The sequence below is a fragment of the Artibeus jamaicensis genome, unplaced genomic scaffold, assembly GCF_021234435.1.
Source record: "Artibeus jamaicensis isolate MK-2021 breed Jamaican fruit bat unplaced genomic scaffold, CSHL_Jam_final contig_384, whole genome shotgun sequence".
Lineage (NCBI taxonomy): Eukaryota > Metazoa > Chordata > Mammalia > Chiroptera > Phyllostomidae > Artibeus > Artibeus jamaicensis.
The window spans coordinates 1,800,243-1,818,983 of record NW_026521810.1 but is presented as its reverse complement, the minus strand read 5'-3'; the positions used below and the strand labels follow the sequence as shown (position 1 = coordinate 1,818,983).

Below are 18,741 nucleotides of genomic sequence, written 5' to 3'. Positions count from 1 at the left end.
TAATTTAACAAATGCTTCCAGTATATAATAGATATACATGAGGTACATGAGGTACTTCTTCACACATTTAGAGAGTTGATATTCACTGATTCTCTCAAATGGATTCCACAGTTTAAGGACATCTGAAGCCATAAAAGAGAATAATTTCATTCCATCAATAAAAGTTAACTGGCATATGAAAACCTAGTATTTGTGCTGAGTATTGAGTGGTCTTGTAAGAAAGGGAAGGGAATTCTTTTGCTTCAGAATGAAAGATAAAATGAAGAAGGTAGGCACAAAGTAATCTGACATTAAGGAAAATAGAGGTTGGATGATTCATATCTTATTAAAAGGGATGAGAATTTACATTGAGCATGAGATTAGAATCTTAAAATGAAATAGACATTAGACATTTCAAAACTGAAGTCACTAGACCAATAGTTCATTGATATATCTTAAAGCATGTATTTAATATATACATTTAGCACATTTCATAAAAATACACTTATTATATTTTAAAGCATGCTTAGTACAAGAGAATAGCATAGTTATTCTCTGTAGTAGAGACTATGATGACAGCAAATAAACTTTCTCCTGATCATATATTTTCACATATAAAACATGTTAGCAATTTAATTCTTTTACTTTTTCTAGTATACAACTAGAGCACAGAATTGGAAGCTCTACAAAAATTAAATCATTTTCTGGCACTGAAATCTCATGAAAATATCATTATTCCTTAATTTTCAGCAATATATTACAGCTGTTTTGAACAGTCTCTCTCTAAGCTTTTTTGGAACATCCACGCTGCATGGATATGCTCTACCCAGCCTTCCAAACTTAACCAGCACTTTCCTTTCTCTTTAAGGCTGATCCTTGTCACTCACTCAGTGATTGTCCTGCATAGACATCATTGCTGAGGCTATCAAGAAGGCTAGGATCACAGTGGTAGGCTCACTTTAGTGAGACAGATATATGTCTTCCACTGTCAAAAATTGCTCATGTCCAATGAAGAAATATCCTTCCTCTTGGTATACCTTTCCTATACACTTCTCTCCATATACAATTAATGTCCTGAGACATAACTGCCTTCTTCTCCATATCTCTTTGCTTTCCTGCTTTCTGGAATCTATTTTACTCCACTGCTAAAAATTTTATCTAAGTAATATTAATGATAACAAAAGTGGTAATGACAACAGTTAAAGAATATTAAGTCTGAGCCAAGAACTGTCACAGGTGCTTTATTCATTTAGTCCCCCTTTGAAGTAGGTATAATTATTATAAATTCTAATTTGCCATTGAGAAAACTGAGGTACAGATCCCTTAGAAAATGTTCCAGAGGTCACAGAAGAAAGAAGTAAACCCAAGATTTGAACTCAAGAATTTTGGCTGTACAGCTCACACATAAAGTCATCATGCTATGCTGCATCCACCCTACAGGCATTTTAAAGGCATGAATTTTTAAAACTAAAGCAGATAACTATAATTTTTTGTTGGTTTATGGCTAATATGATCTGGCAACCATCCTGTTTATGAACATTTATATAAAGTCAACACAAATGTTTTTGACCACTTTTGAAAGACCTGGAAAATCATTTGAATTAAAATTTGTATTTCTCATGAAAGATAAAAGATTGTTACAGGTCACTTTTAAGAAGCTCCCACAAACAGCCCTGGCTGGTGTAGCTCAGTGGATTGAGCCTGCGAATCAGACAATCGAGTTTTGATTCCCAGTCAGGGCACATGCCTGGGTTGCAGGCCGGTTCCCTGCAGGCCACTTCCCAGCAGGGGATGCACGAAAGGCAACCATACATTGGTGTTTCTCTCCTTCTCTCCTTCCCTTCCCCTCTAAAGATAAATAAATAAAATCTTTAAAATTTTTTTAATTAAAAAAAAAAAAGAAGTTCCCACAAACAGACTTAAGTAAGCATGCCCTGTGCAGTGCCTCAGTTGAGTTTCAAGAACCATACCTGTCACTGTGGTAGACATACACTGAACACATCCTGAGGCCTTGGCCCTATTATAGCAGGTTCAAATATTACTCCCCTACTCTGCACACAGCCCTACCAGCAATCCCCCACATCCCAGGGACTGCCCACAATGTTTAGAGCTAGGTAGCTATAGAGTGATGGTGACAGCACCATTCCAGTTACTATTTCACCTGCTGGCTCACAGAAAATTCCACTTCATAAATTTAAAATTCTGTAGTTCAACTGTTAGCATCTTAAAGATGTGCCCTTTTGTGAGACATAGGTTTTTTTGCACAATTCCCAGCCTCAACACTCAGTTAGAGAAGAGGGAAAAACAGGACACTCTTGTTCTTTTAAATTCCAGGGTGATGCATGCACTGGCCTGCAGTGCCCGCGGCATTATGGATGCAAAATCAAGACAAATTTACATGGACTACTGAGTCCTGTGGAGGAAAAGGATGACACAGCTACTCCCTCAAGGGGGGAGCATGCCAACCCTTGCCTAGACAGGCTTTTATTGTTTTTTTTGCACAGGACTACAGGTACAGCTTATTAATCATTGTCAGGCAGTAAACAGTAGATAGCATACAAAGAACTGTTAGGGCTTCTTCTAAGCTGGGGTCTATCAGCTAAAAGGCTACAAAACTTTGGGAAAACAAACTCATTTTCTGCCTAGGCCTTTATCATTTAACTAAGAGCATTCTTAGCAAAGCAGGCTTCACAGGATTTTACATATCCTTTCTCAGGCCTCATCACCCAGGGAGCCTGCCCTTTCCAGCACAGGGCTGCACCGTCCTCAGTCATTGTTTTCAGGCTTAAGTCAGTCAGAGGGGGCAGATAGCCAAAGAATTCTCAGAGACTTCTCACAGACAGACTGACTCAGGCTTCATCAAAGCCAGGCAGCGAGGGTCCATCACCCTCTTTCTCCATAGCCCCCCAAGTCCTTCTCTGGGGCCTCCGTGTGATCATGCCTGTCTTAGGTGGTTCCCCCCTTGGGAAATCTTACTTGTCATTGGCTAACTGATCAAGCATGGGAGGCCAGTTATGGATGAAGGAGCAGAAGCGGCATTCCTGCCAGGGAGATAAGCTTTGCCTCTTTAGTACCTTATGGTCTGAAGGTCGCTCACTCAGCCTTAGCCATGGAGGGTTTATAGCTCCTGAAACCAGGCAGGGCGGTTCCCAACACCAGGGTGTTCCAGAACCACACAACCACAGCTCAATGTTCAGTATTATCCCTGGCAATCTAACAACATTCCATCTTCAAACTATGAGTAGGATTTTCATAGAGTTCAATATTTTGAAAAATGTCCTTGGTTATGAACAGACTCATCAACTCAGTCCTCCAGAGTATCAGGAGTTCTTTATTACATTCAGCTTTTCTGAAGATCAGGACTGTGAAAGCATGGGGAAGACTTCAGATTCATCTCTCCATGGCTTGACTGTTTTAGCAGGCATCAGATAAAGAAGATTTTTCCAGAACCTTGAGTTATAAGACAGAGATTTATCAGCTTTCCACTTCAGAACTCTGTGAGATTTCAAAAGTTTTAGTGATTGGGGTAAGAATGTGAAGTCACTGATGGGTGTAAATTCAATTAAGATTATTTTAATTTTCCTTTCCACCAGTGCCTCATGGAGTCCACTTTCAAGTTCATATCTGACTTCACTAGACATGTAACTTTTACTCAGGACAATGATTAGTCTTCGGCTTTGCTCTATCAAGGAGTGGATTTCATCAACAACAGCTGAAAATGCAAGATGTGAAATATTAATTTAAGAGAACTGAAAGGGTGAACATGAAATAGAAATCATTTTGCACAGTCTAATTTTGTATTATTTATCTCTAAAGTTCACAAGTTTTTCTTTAATACAAACCATTTATTCTCAATTTGATATGACTATTAAAAGCAATTATCTAGGTAACAATAACAATGAAAACTTACTTAGTACTTACTCTGTGCCACACCCCTTACTAAATGTTTTGTGTATATTAACTCATCTAATTATCATATTTACCCTATAAAGAAAGTATCACCCCCATTTTTACAGAGGAAGAAGTCAAAGCACACAGTAGTTAAGTAACTATCCCAGAGTCACATAGCTAGTAAATGGCAGAACCAGAATCTGAACCCACATGGTCTTGTTTTGTAGTACTTATTTCTAACTATTACACTGTCTTGCCTTTCCACATGTATGAGGGAGCATGCTAAAATAGAAATTTAAAAATAAAAATGCCATTATTTTAGACCAGAAGCTGACAAACTTTTTCTGTAAAGGGCCCCAAAGTAAATATTTTAGGCTTTGCAGGTGATATAGCTTTAGCCACAACTCGCCTGTGCTATTGTAATTTAAAAAGCAGCCACAGACAACAAGTAATCAAATGCTTATGACTGAGTTTCAGTGAGGGGAACAGGTCCCTGGAGACCCATGGGTAGCAGATTGTCAACCTCTGTTCTAGACCTTTATCCCTTTTCGTATAGAGATTTTCAACCAAAACATATTCCAACTGAGAACAAACATTTTTTTTAATAAGAAGAAATCTGTTTTTCAAAATCACTACTAGAAAATAATGGTAAAATATTAAAACTGATATAAAGGCAAACAATAATAATTCCTAAATTCTTAGAAAGAGTTGACAAAAATATCACAGTGTTATAAGTATCTGACAATTTGGCATATTATTTTTTGAGAATTTTTAATAATTAAACAGTACTATATTTTCTCTAATTTGTAATATTTTCCTTTCTAATTTATATGATTGGTGGTAATGCAGACTGGTGCAGCCACTGTGGAAAACGGTATGGAATTTCCTTAGAACTAAAAATGGACCTGCCTTTGGACAAAGCAATACCACTACTGGGATTATACACTTAGAATCCTAGAAACACCAATCCAAAAGAACCTATGCACTCCAGTGTTCATAGAGACACAATTTACAATAGCCAAGTGCTAGAAGCAACTTAAGTGCCCATCAGTAAATGAGTGGATCCAAAAAAACTGTGGTACATTTACACAATGGAATTCTACACAGCAGAAAGAAAGAAGACACTTCATGACAGCATGGGTGGAACTGGAGAGCATTAGCCTAAGAGAAATAAGCCAGACAGTGAAAGACAAATACCATATGATTTCACTTATAAGTGAAACCTAATCAACAAAACAAACAAGCAAACAAAATATAACCAGAAATACTGAAATAAAGAATGAACTGACAGCAACCAGAAGGGTAAGTGAAGAGGGATAATGGGGGAAAATAGGGGAAGACCCATCAAGGAACATGAATAAAGCCAAACAGGGTAGTTCAAAGGTGGGTGGTGGGGAAGGATGGGGCAGGGTACTCTGGTGGGGTGAAAATGGAGACAACTGGACTTGAACAGCAACAAAATAAAAAGAACGTCCAAATTTTAAAATTTTGACATTTTTAATGTCAAAGGCACAATCATTTCTTATTTAATGTGGGAAAAGGCACAATCATTTCTTACTTACTGCCACATCTTCAATGCCTTGTTAAGAATTTGGCACAAGGATAAACTCAGTAAATGTTGGATAAATTAATAAAGTATGTTACCAATGAAGCCATTACATCATTTGTAACATATCAGCACTCATGACACCAGCTTTCAAATGTTTGCTATTAAAGACTTTAGAGAAAACATGGACATGTTACTAAATATCTTTGACTTTCACTGTACTTTGATGCAAGATATGTGTTATGGCCACTTGTATTTATATATTAATTTAAAATTGACTTCCATAACTAAAATATATAAAACACTAATCTCCTTTTATTTTTTTCCAATTTTTCTATTTCTTACTCTAGTTTTCCCACCAATTTCAGCACAATAAAGAGCAGGCATTTTTCTGTGTTTAAAGGATCATGTATTAAATGAGGGTCTGGTTCTGCAGCATAAAATATCATCAAAACAGGTGTCCTTAACTACTACAGAGCATTTCTAAATAAATGCTTCACAATTATGCCAGTTCTGGAGCTGGTTCTAAAATTTTAGAAAACTGGGAAGTGCAGTGAAGAGACAGGGTCCTAAAGGGGCCATTAACGAGAGCAGTGCAGCCAATTTGTTTTCTCACTAATCACTACACTGATTTAGCTGGTGATTTCTGGCCAGGAGGTCATTTTTAATTGCTTTTAAGCCAAACAGGGTTAGGCTAAGCTATTCATCTTATGAAAAGAAAGTATCTCCACCAGTTTTCTATTTGGCTTTACCTTTCTTACCTCTGCCGGGCACTACATCCCTTTCAAATATGCATAATTTATACCCAAAATGTTTCTCCAACACCCTAGGAAGAATCTCCACAGCGAAGGTGTGTTCCTCTCCATTCTCAGGTTGACACTCTTTTAGGTAAGACACAAAAGCATCATATGTCTTTCCATCTAGGAGGAAAGGCATATTATTCCTTTAATTGGTATGTAAATGAAAGTTTAAGTTTAAATTTGAGTGAAAGTCATGAAAAATGGGAATGGAAATATTGAAAAATAAAAGTTAAATATAGCATCTGCGTGGCCACACTCATCAAACTGTACACATTAAATACATGCAGTTCTTTGTATATTAATTATACTTCAATGAAGCTGTTGAAAAAATAAAGAAAATACTTTTGATAAAAAACAAATTGAAGAACAAAACAATGTTTAGGTAATTCCCAAGTTTACTCAAATATTATTTGCTTCCATGATTCTTCTTTATGCATAATTCTTTATCTCTGAATTGTTAAATGTCAAAAACAAGAAATAACTTAAATTATTATTAAAGACAAACATAGCATCCTCAAACCTTGTATACTAGTTGAGCAATGAATTATCAAATGTTTTTACTTTTAAGCATGTACATCAAGACTCCTACTGATTGACACCAAAGAAAAAAAGAAAGAAATGTAAGTCACAGATTAGAGAAATAAAGGAATTAGAAGATAATAGAGGAAGAAGTAACCCAAATATGTCCTTGTTCCAGCATTGGAAAGCAAATTTCATCTTGGCTTATTTGACTTATATCATTTAATTCTACCATCAGCTCAGTGTTTACCCTCAAAGTGAACCCCTCAAAAATGCTGATAAAATTGGTAGATATGAAATAGTCACAGGGATGTAAAGTACAGCATAGGAAACATAGTCAATAATATTATAACAACTATTTATGACGATATGTTAGTACTTGAAGTATTAGGGGGAACACTTTGTAAAGTATATGAGCATATGATTGTCTAATTACTATGCTGTATACTCGAAACTGTTAGAAAATAATACTGAATGTAAACTGTAAGTGAAAATGAAACTTAAATTAAGAAAAAATAACACCAACAAAGTTGAGTGCTTACACTGGAGAGTGGGAAGTAACAAGAGGGAATTGAAACAATATGCTATAAAACACATGCTATGATGTTTTAAAATATTATTTATATTTATATAATAAATACAAATACAATGAATTCTAATCTATTGAAAGGTTTTCACTGATGATAGCATCTTCCCCTATTTTACTCCTAATAATGAAGCAGTATTTAGTATCCAAATGGCTAAAGGCACAAATTCAATTGTAATGCGTTGCCTAAGTAACAAAGGGATTCTACTAACTGGGTTATTAAATAATCACATGCATTTTTTCTTCTACTTTCATCCAATATATCTGAGAAGAGATAACACACAAATGCAACAATTTGAAAAGTTTAAAAATAACACATTGGCAGACAAAAGAGAATGTAACACAAGCTCGAACAAACCAAATAATATGGTCGGAGAATAAGGAGTGATCTTGCATATGCTTTCTAAAAGAAGAAAATTTTGAGTCAGGTTTTAAATAATGTGATATATGCTAATTGGGACAGTAGAGAAAGAAGAGGAAGTGGTAGAGGGAATGCTTTATCTATATCCCACAGCAACTGGTTAGATGATAGAGGAGTTAGATTTATGATTGGGTCCATTATTGGGATTAACATATTTGATATTGAGTTGAAGACTAAATATTATTGGAACTTTTATTAAAATTGAATGGGACGAAACCATTCTAGATCCACATTCGTTGTGGTGCCACATCATTTACACTCAAAATCTGGCTCAATTTCTTTTAACAGAGTCCAGGCTCACATAACAACACTATTTCTGGCAAAAGCTTCTTCAGTTCTACTTGTAGCACTCTCATTCAACAGTTTGAGTCAGAACCTATTGCTGATTTAAAACAATTGCTTTACAGAATTGCATGCATGTGAATGACAGGGCACTTGGGTGAAAGTGCAGAATTAATATGCATATCAAAGATAGGTTTAAAGTTGGCAAAAATAGAGCCAGTTCTTAACATAATCAGTAAGCAGGTCCCCTGGAAAGTTCTATTAGATTGCGGTGAAATACAGCTACTTATTAATATAAGAGTGAGTGCTTTCATTAATACAATCATTATTTCAGTGATTAAAACTGGCATCAAGATGTAAAAAAAATTAGGAAACTTATAGAAAGGCATTTTTTTCATAATCAGATTTAACTAATTGTAATACATTAGAAAGATAATTCAGTCTAATTTATATTGTGATGTAGATACGATACAGTTTTACTCTTACCCATGAAACAATAGTTTTTCAACTATTGATTAGCTTTTAAATTTATTTTCTCAAGCAGTTCTTTTCTTGGTTTAGCAAATAGGCTAATTTATATTATAATTTATTTTTCAACCCAATTAATGGACTCTTTGCTGGCTTTAATAACTGACACAGTGTACAAAAGTAATTTGAATGCTGATAATTTTTCCTTGGTTCTGTATAAATAAAACCAACATGTGAACAGATATTTGGGACTACAAAGAGTCATTCAGACTAGTGCTTCTCAAATCTGTGTCAAATAGAGAAGTTTTAAGTTAGTTTTAGTTTTTTTGGTTGATTGATTTTTTTCATTTCCAACCCTTCATAAACCAATAACTGAACACATTGTTGGATAATGCAGCAATATAAAATTGTTATAATGTAAAAGTTTAATTTTTGTAGTTCTATCTTCATTTTTACTTTTTCACAAATGATTTCTTTTCTAATACATTTTTAAAATATTTTAAAATTTATTTTTAGAGAGGAGAATGGAGGGAGAAAGAGAGAAACATCAATGTGCTGTTGCCTTTCACATGGCCCCCAGTGGGGACCTGGCCTGTAACCCATGCATGTGCCCTGACTGGGATTTGAACTTGCGAGCCTTTGGTTTGCAGCCCATGCTCAATACACTGAGCTACACCAGCCAGGGCTTACAAATGATTTCTGTCCATGGGCCACAATCTAAGTACAGCTGCTGTGGAGAACATCTCTAAATGTTTCTATGCACAGCCACATTGAGAGCTAAGACATGTAAATTTAAAAAAATTATCTGTGAATTGGGCCAAACACAACTACAAGGATAAACAAAATCTTAGTTGAAAATCAGAAAGAGACATTAGCTAACCCCTATTCTGAGACATGCACGTATCTATGCAAGTAGAAACCTGGTAATAAAATAAAAACAAACCCCTCAGTTTGTCGGAGCTTCTCTCCTTGGCAAAATCAAACACATGTGCAGGCTCAAATCCAAATTAACTAATTTTGCTCATTTTATATTAGTAAATTAAAAGTTGTAAATGTGAAAATGAATCTGGAAAAGGTCTCAAACATGTAAGATGTAAGAATTTATTTATAACTTGAGGTTAGGAGGGCCTTCCTGCTTATGACCACAAAGCCAGAAACCATAAAGGAAAGAATGAATTTGATTGTATTAGAGAATGAGTGACATAAACAAAGTCAAATGACAAATTACAACTGGGAAACAATATTGGCATCTCATATTATAGACAATAGGCTAATGTTCTTAAAATGTAAAGGCTCTGGGGAAAAGTTACTCCCATCATTTGAGGGTGGTAGGCAGTACAGGCCTGTGGAGGGAAAATGGGCACTATCTTTCAAAATAACAACTACATCTATGCTTGGCGTGTCCAACAATTTTACTTTGGAGAATTTTTCCTTCAATTATATTGTGTACATATGGAATAATGACTGTACAAAGATATTCATCACATCATTTCTGTAATAACAAAATGTTGTAATACAACCCAAATGTCCATCAAAAAGTAACTAAATAAACAGTGGTATATCCATAGAAATAAAACTCTGTAGGATTTTATCCAAAGAAATAAAACTGTAAAGAAAAATGAGAGATTTTATAAACTCTCATTATAGCAGATTATCCAAGGTATAGTAAAGCAAAGTTCAGAATAGTGTGCATTATACAACAAGACTTGTGTTTTAAACAAAAGGGGGGTAACATTCATATTTGTTTGGATGTACTGCCAGGGGATGATGTGGGAAACACAGACATGGGTAGGCTGGTAGGAAACTTTCTACTGTATAATTTCTTAGACTCTTTGTGCTTTGAAATATGTGTGTCCTACACACACGTACACAAATGCATGTGCACATGCAAAAAAACAAAAGCAAGTACAGTGGATTAGATTGATTTTTTTAACTCAGTAATTATATTGAACCTTTGAAAGACAGAGGAACTGAAACAGACTCACCAGATCCGAGAGTAGTAGGCAACAGGCAGATCTAGTAGACTAGAACCCAGGTCATTTGGCTTCTAGTTCAGGGTTCCTTAAGGTACATCATACAACCTCGTTTGCCAGATTAAAATAATGAACCATAATACAATTTAATTCAATTTAAATTATCTTTATTGAGTGAACCCACTGTATAAGGTGCCCAGATGGTGTGTGAACAATGACGCTGAGTTCCTGGGATCAAGCATCTCATACAGCATTTAGTAGGACATGACATAATACATGAGACATTCAGAGAACAATTTTTGGCAGCATAGAAGTAAGCACACAAAAAAAGATGGCACAGACAACATCCATAATGGATTATATGTTCAGAGCAATTTTTCCTATGGAAAACCTCTAACACATATTAGGTCAACAATATAATCAAAAAATGAAGTTTAATGTTTCTTTATTAGGTTTCCTAATGAAACCATAGGAAAAGAAATCCCAACATTATGATATTTGTTACCTGTTAATGTTTCATCTCTTCCCATGAAATCTCTATAAAATAGAACCAAGTCAACTCTATAAATGACAGCCACAATCATTAGGCACATGGCTACCCCCGAGATCAAAATAGCTATGATTATTCCTCTAGTGAAGACATGGCCTGGAATATCCACCAGTTCTGCTAGAAAGAAAAATGAAATAAGAATAATTAATCAAATAAGTTTTATCATTATATTTCACCATTATGCTGCAAATGTCAGTTTTTACCGTTAATACTAATCCACTAATCCCATGTTGTCTACCCAACATGTTTCATTGAGTTATTCTACATTCCTGCCTTTATTTTGGAGCAATGATCTTTCTACTCCCATTTTATATTTAATTTTTTTCTTTTATTAAACTTACTGGGGTGTCTTTGGTTAATAAAATTATATAGGTTTTGGGTGCACAAATCTATACTACATCATCTGTACACTGTATTGTGTATTCATCACCCAAAGTCAAGTCACTTCTTCAGCTTCTCATCAAGGCCAACACTTAACACATACACTCGTCTTTCTCTCTCCCTCCCTCCCTCTCTTTCTCTCTTTCATCTCTGTTTCTCTGTCTCTGTATACCTGTCTGTCTTTCTCAGATGCTAGCCCTTCCCTGCATATTCAGGGGTGGATGCCCTAGCCTAGCAATGAGTAGTGAATGAATACTAATAACAGGAAAGCATGGATTTTTTAGTCCAGACCCAGCCATTTCTAAGCAGCTACTGCACTAAAAGATCTTGGTTATGTTATTTGGTGGAGGATGGGGGTGGGTGACTTTGGAAAGCTCCCTCAGGTGCACACTGAAAAACTTTAAGAGTCCTCTGATCAGGGCCATCAGTTCTCCACTTACCAAGTTCAGGGGCTCGCCTGAGGAAGGGAGGCCCCAGTTAGTTGTTATTGAGTGAATGGCCACACCCAAAGGCTTCCTGTGCACAGTGCCCAGCTAAGGTAGGCTGAAGGTAGTAATTACTCACAGTATCTTTGGCCTTATCCTCCACTGAACTGCACACTTTCTTCTGATTGTCTGGCTGTGCTAGTGCTGCCCTCAGTGCCTCCCATTACCCTCATACACCAGCACATCTGTCTCCAAACTCCACCTGCCTCCCTGTTCTGGCCCTGGTTTCTGCATAGGAACTGGCATATTATTGAAGGCAAAAGAATACATTTTCTGTTGTCATTCTCTGCTTGGAATCTGGGCACAAGGGGTTCTAGCATGGGCTGAGCACCAGTTCTGCCCTGAACACCTATCACACAAGGTGTTCACCTCTCAGAAGCCTGGTTTCAGGTGTATAAAGTGAGGACATGATGATCTTTGAGGAATCTCTCTGCAGCAACATTCAAAATTTCAACAGACTTCCAAAAATAAAACTTTCTGATACCTTTTTTTAGCAAGATGAAGCTTTTGGTGTCTATGTCACCCTCGCTGGCCACAGTGCAATTGTATAAAAAATTTAGATTTATTTCATTAATATTTTCAATTCTCAATATTTTTGAAGCATGCCATTTACCTTCTGAAGTCCTGTAAGAGAGGAACATAATTTAGCACTAGGCTTTGTTCACTGCTAGCAACATTATCCATGAGAGAAGATTTCACATGTGCAAGTACTCAAAGGCAGCAGCTTTGTGACTCATCAGATTCTTCCTTTCTGGTGGGAACTTTAAAAGTATCACCACAGGGAACCTCCCACTCTTTCACAAAGCATTGGGGCCAATGGAAACAGCTCTTCTGAACCATCTGGGGATGGTTATGAACTACCTAGAATTAAAGTGCTTGAATGGAAATTATGGTAAATTAAAAATACAAGACTACAAATTATTCAGCATAGATACAGATTCATATCAAGTTTTTGCATTACTGAAGATCACTTTTATTTTGTTCAGCATTTAAAATAAGTTTTAAAACAACATTATCCTCAGATATCCCCCCCAGGAAGATGAGGAACACTAATTAAGTTAGTTGCTCAGTGAGTGTGAAAAAATGACTGAGATAACCCCTGGCAGAAGAGAAGTTTTCTTTCTCTTCTTAAAGAATCCAAGTTTTCTTGTCCTTGAGTAAAAGACTAATGCTTATGATATCTGCTTCCCCTGCAGTGACAGGTTCTGACAGCCCTTGGTCATCTAGTACTCCCAGATGAAGTCATCACTTGATATCCCTAGAAGCAGGCATCTCTGGTACCTGGGACACAATACCCACTATAGCCTCCAACTATATCAAACACATTTTAGAACACTGTTCTGTACAGAAATCATCAATACAGAATATCAACTATCTTACATCAATGAAAAATCCAGAAGTGAGGCACAAAAGGCCACTGAGAAGCCCAAACAACAAAAACCTTGTATTCCCAACTGTAAAAAAGACCACCTCACTTCCTTAGCTTAGTTTAGGCTTTATTTTTTAATAAGCTTGGTAGGTTAGTTTTCTACCTCTCCAAAAATTAACAATAGAGCACTAGAAGGCAGAAATTCAAAAATGCATAACTCCAGTGGAAGACAGATTCTGAGGAGAAGATACAAGAGCAGGATAGCCACGCAATTCAGCTGGAACCAGCACTCACTGAGCACTGATTATCACGCACCTGCCCCTGGGTGAGCAGCCTATAAACAAGTGTCAACAAGAACTGAGAGCAGACAACAGGATGATGAAGAATATTTTTTCAAAGTATAAAAAGCAGAAAAAGCCCTGGCTGGTGTAGCTCAGTGGACTGAGCGCGGGCCTGCGAACCAGACAATCGCGGTTCGATTCCCAGTCAGGGCACATACCCGGGTTGCAGGCCGGTTTCCTGCAGGCCAGTTCCCAGCAGGGGATGCATGAAAGGCAACCATACATTGATGTTTCTCTCCCTCTCTCCTTCCCTTCCCCTCTAAAGATAAATAAATTAAATTTTAAAAAAAAAGCAGAAAAAAACTCAAAAGTGCAACTAAGGTGATAGAAGTCTTAGGACCACTGCTTACTAGAACCTGAGTATATCAGTATATCAATAATTACAGTAATGACCCAAAGTTATTCAGAAACATTTAAATGACCACAGACTTAGTGTGTTTTTTAAAATAAGTCTGATCATTCCTTAATGGAAGAATATAGGTTATTTAAATATCAATATATGTCATTTGGAACATTTTGCACCAACATTGCCTCTTAGATATTTATATCTAATCATTGTCCTGTTTGTTTTTTCTACCTGTTCTTATTGTGTTTCTAATTTCCATGAATGGATTCTGACAAGAAGATATTGCAATAATTACTATGCTCAATGTCATTCCAGGTGACTGATAATTTAAGTTAGCATTTGCTTGAGGCAATATCTGGAAACCCTTTCACAATTGATAAAATTTATCAATGCTCTTTTAATTACTTTAAAAATGATAGCCACTGTAGAAAATGTTCTAAAAAGAAACTACAAACTATTTCTAAACAGCAGGAACTAGTATCTACATGTGTATCCTTTGCCCTTGAATAAAATTCACAAAACACACACATTACTGTGTTCAATGGCTATTTCCTTATTTCTCAAGTTTCTTATCGTGAATGATGATATGTGTGTCAGGGAAGGATGTAGATCTTGACTGGTACCAGGAGACAGCCTGCCTTTGGCCTTGGTTGCACCCAAGTACCTGCAGGGAAATGTACTGATGAATCATTCTGCACTTATAGTCCCCCAGCTGGTCTCACAGTAATGCATGGGCAATACAGGTAGGGATGCCTACTGTATACAAAGGGCCCAGATTAACTTATACATGTTGTGGTCTCCTGACCTGGTCTTTATTATGGCTTATTAGTAAAAATAAAGCACTTACCAGAATTTTCAAAATCCAAAACAACTGTGGCCTAGGTTACTACTCCTTTTAAGATGCTTAGGTACAATCCCCCATCTCTTCATCAACCCTGGCTGACCAAAAGCTGCTTTTGCAAGGTGATGCTAAAGAGCCTCATTGACTTTCTTTCTCTAGATCTCAGCAATGAATTTCTGCATAATCCATCAACTTAAATATGGGAATTATAAGTATAAAACATAAAATATAATTATAATTTACATTTATCCCAAACATTCCATAGCTCTTCAGGAGTCTGGATATTTTTATATCAGGTATATATGATACACTAATATCTATATATACTACGATAGATATGTTATATATACATACTTAATTCTTATTTCTTTCTCTTCATGTACATTAGGATTCTCTCCATTTTCTTTCTGGATGTTCCAATAAATCAGATCCTTTTCATTCAGCAAAGCAGAGCAGTTGAGCTGTACATCTTTTCCTAGGTAAAAGTGGACAACCAATGTTCTGATTTTAGAAACTCAGATTCTTGAATGGTTTAAATTAATATAATCAATATATGTTAACCTAATATATAATGCTAATGTAGTGCTACATTGCAGAAAGGCAACAGATATGCTTTATTTTAAATACTAAAATTTTTATAAAGCAGAGGAATCAGGTATCAATTATAGGCATCACCAAACTATGAGTTGTCTTCTTTTCAAATGTTCATATTTAAATAAATTATTAAAACTCAGGGTGGCCAACAGACTCTCTTTTCAACATATAATTCAGCAGATTGTGTCAAACCAATACTCTCACTGCAACTTCTAGAAAAACAAAAATGGATAAGTCACAAAATTTAAATTAGGTTAGCAAAAATTAAAGACATCAAAGTTCAGGGAAAGTAAAGAGAGACAGTTGAACTGAAATGCAGTTAGGATAAAGCCTTCCTGGATGAGCTGAGAAAGCAGTTGTTTTACTCACTGGAGGAATTTTACTTGGTTTGAGCAACACAGAGATCTTGAAAAGAAAATAAAGTAGAAATGTTGAGAGCTACATGGGCTTGCAGGAATATTGCTAAGGACTTGAACAGTATAGGAGACTGCTAAAAGGCTTAACAATTTTCTCCTACAGTTTCATGGTACTCAGGAGAGTAAGACCCACTAGAGGAAAAGACCTACAATAAACACAGGACTGAAGTCTCCCTCCAGCTATCAGAGATGAAGGCGGACTGATTCTAACAAACTGCATTCTGGCTACTACCTAGCTGTTCCTAAATGGATTGGGATTATCTACCCCTCACACTATTTGCCTAACAAAGGAGAGACAAACACTCTTTAAAGTATAATAAAAATTTCATCACTTTGGTTATTTTAGTTACATGAAGCTTGGCACCAATTAAAAAATTAAGAAATATGCAAAGACAAAAACAGAGACAATAATCAATACAAAAATAGATAGTAAAACTCAGAGATGATCTGGATATTTGATTTAGCAGATAAAGAGCTTGGAATAACTATTATAAATAAGTTAATGAAAATAGATGAAAAAATGAACATTTTCCACAAAGAACAGTCATCTGTTTAAATAGAATCAAATGAACATTTGTTAACTAAAAAATAAACATACATTTAAGAACTTGATGTTTTTTAACAGAAGATTGGGCATAAAGGAAGGCAGAATTTTTTAGCTTTATTGCAGGCTGAGACCAAAAATAAGCTGCAGAGGGAAAAAATTAAAAAAGAAACAGAACAGAGCATAAGAAATATGTGGAACATAGTGATATTTAATTCATATAGTTGGAGATCCAGAAGAAGAGAGAAGAAAGGGGAAGAAAAAACAGGCAGACATAATGTCAAATCATTTCCTCAAAACTGGTTAAATGCATCCACCCTCAGACTCAAGAAGCCCCGTGGAACCCAAGGTAGAATAAATGAGAGAAAATAATACCTAAACACATCAAAATTGAAGAGGAATAAAAAGTTTTGAAAGCAACCAGAAGAAAAAGATATCAGTGAAGCAACTACTAAAGGCTACTTTTTCAACAGAAACTATGGAAACCACAGCATTTTTAAATCTCAGGGTAAAAAGTGCTTGTATATACTTATCAAAGTTATTGAAAATAGTCTTTAGAACTGACAAATAAAGATATTTCCAGATAAACAACAGCTGAAAGAATTAACTGCCAATATAATTGCACTACAAGAAATACCAAAGGGAATTTTTCAGACTCAAGAAAAATTATCCCAGATGAAAGCAAGGAAATACATAAACAAATAAATAATACAAGAAAGAACAAATATTAATATTTGGGTACATATAAAAATTGGTTGTGTATAATGATAATAATGCCAATGTCTTATAAGTTTTATAGCATATGCAGAAGAGCAATAAAATAATAGCACAACATGATGTAGGAGGATGAATGAAACTGTTGTAAGATTTTCATGTTTGTGAAGTTTACTAATAGGTTCATCTGTCTTATTGTAGTAAGACAAGAATATATGTTGTAATCTCAAGGAGAATTACTAATAAAGGATACAAAAAGGAAGAGCTAAAAGGAAAACAAAGCAGATTAAAGAAATAAAATAGTAATACAAAAAAAGGAGGAATTAAAGGAACAAATGAGATACAGGAAAACAGGTAGCAAGATGAGAGGCTTCAAACCAGCTATATCAGTAACTCATCAAATGTCAATGAGCTAAACACTACTATAAAGACTGGATTTTTAAAAAGACTTACTTCAGTGAAGATGGCTGCATACACAGACATGGCTTGCCTCTTCACACAACCACATCAAAATTACAAGTAAAATACAGAACAACCACTCAAAACCATCAGAAATCAAGTTGAATGGAAGTCTGACAACTACAGAATTAAATAAACCACATCCACCCTCACTGGTAGGAGATGCTGATATGCAAAAAACAGGCTGGCCCCACACCCACATGTGGTGGATAAAAATTTGGGAGGGATATCTCAGGAGTGAGAACTCCAGTCCCACATCAGGACCGCAAGCCCAGATTCCAGTGCCAGGCAGATAAGTCTCCATAACTTCTGGCTGCAAAACCCAGTGGGGATTGAGTCAGTGGAAGAAAATTCTGGAACCATAAGAAGTTCCTCTTAAATCACCCACACACAGACTCACCCATGCAGACTCACTCCCTCTGAGCTTCAGCACTGGGGTAGCAGCTTGAAAGGAACGAGCATACTGGGAGATACTCATGTGCCTGGCATCAAGATGAGCAGAGACTGTTGTCCCTTTTCTAAACCATCCCACTACAGAGCCACTAAGCCACAGATCTGGAAAGATGCTGCCCTATCTGAGATTCCGTCAATCTGGCTAACACTGACCTGCTTTGGAGATCTCCACAGACTCCACCCCACCCAACTTATGGGCCCACTAAAACTGCTTTTCCATATGAATGGCTGGTCTTGGTTCATGCTGTACAACTTCCTAAATGCCCTCCAGCAGTCAACTGCTGGCTTCAGTGATCCCCAGGCCCAAGACTAGCAGCAGCCAGCCTAGGTTCACAGCCTGGCATTACCAGGGAATCTCCAAGCCCAGCAGAAGTAGCAGCCATCTCAGATTGCTTTATAGCCAGACAAGGTACCCCTGTACAAAACATAGGTGGGGGATGACTTTGGCTTGCACCACCTGGGAAGCCCTACGTGGTACAGGCCAAGCACAACCAATGGACAGCTATAGACCATGTTGGAACACCACCACCCTGTCCCTTCATAGCTGATCCTCCACAGAGAGCAAAGGGTACTGGTAAATGGTAACATACAATCTTTGTAGCTGACTGGCCTGGGTAAATCCCTCCCATTGATCTGTCAATAGCAAGCAAGGCTCAACTACAAGAGGAGTGTGTACTCAGCTCACACAGAGGGCACACCTCACGTACCCAGCTGGGTGATAGGGGAGGCTGTGCCACTGTTTCCTGCAGGGCACCTACTACAATAGGCCATATTACCAAGACA

At 36.5% G+C, this 18,741-nt stretch overlaps 1 protein-coding gene across 5 annotated transcripts in view; it reads right to left on the bottom strand.

Moving 5' to 3' along the window:
* Positions 1-538: 538 nt before the first annotated feature.
* The window catches only part of IL18R1 (interleukin 18 receptor 1), a 43,476-nt gene continuing 25,273 nt past the window's right edge, over positions 539-18,741 (bottom strand). The window contains exons 7-11 of one of the 5 annotated variants that reach the window (XM_053664678.1): positions 15,133-15,253; positions 12,366-12,505; positions 10,971-11,129; positions 6,169-6,336; positions 539-3,691 (exon numbers count right to left, since the gene is read on the bottom strand). In XM_053664678.1, coding sequence (XP_053520653.1) covers positions 3,336-3,691; positions 6,169-6,336; positions 10,971-11,129; positions 12,366-12,505; positions 15,133-15,253 — 944 coding nt within the window. In that variant the 3' untranslated portion in view covers positions 539-3,335. Of the gene's footprint in view, positions 3,692-6,168; positions 6,337-10,970; positions 11,133-12,365; positions 12,506-15,132; positions 15,254-18,741 lie in introns of all 5 variants that reach the window. The other 4 variants (XM_053664679.1, XM_053664677.1, XM_037143401.2 and 1 more) reach the window with 4 other exon arrangements.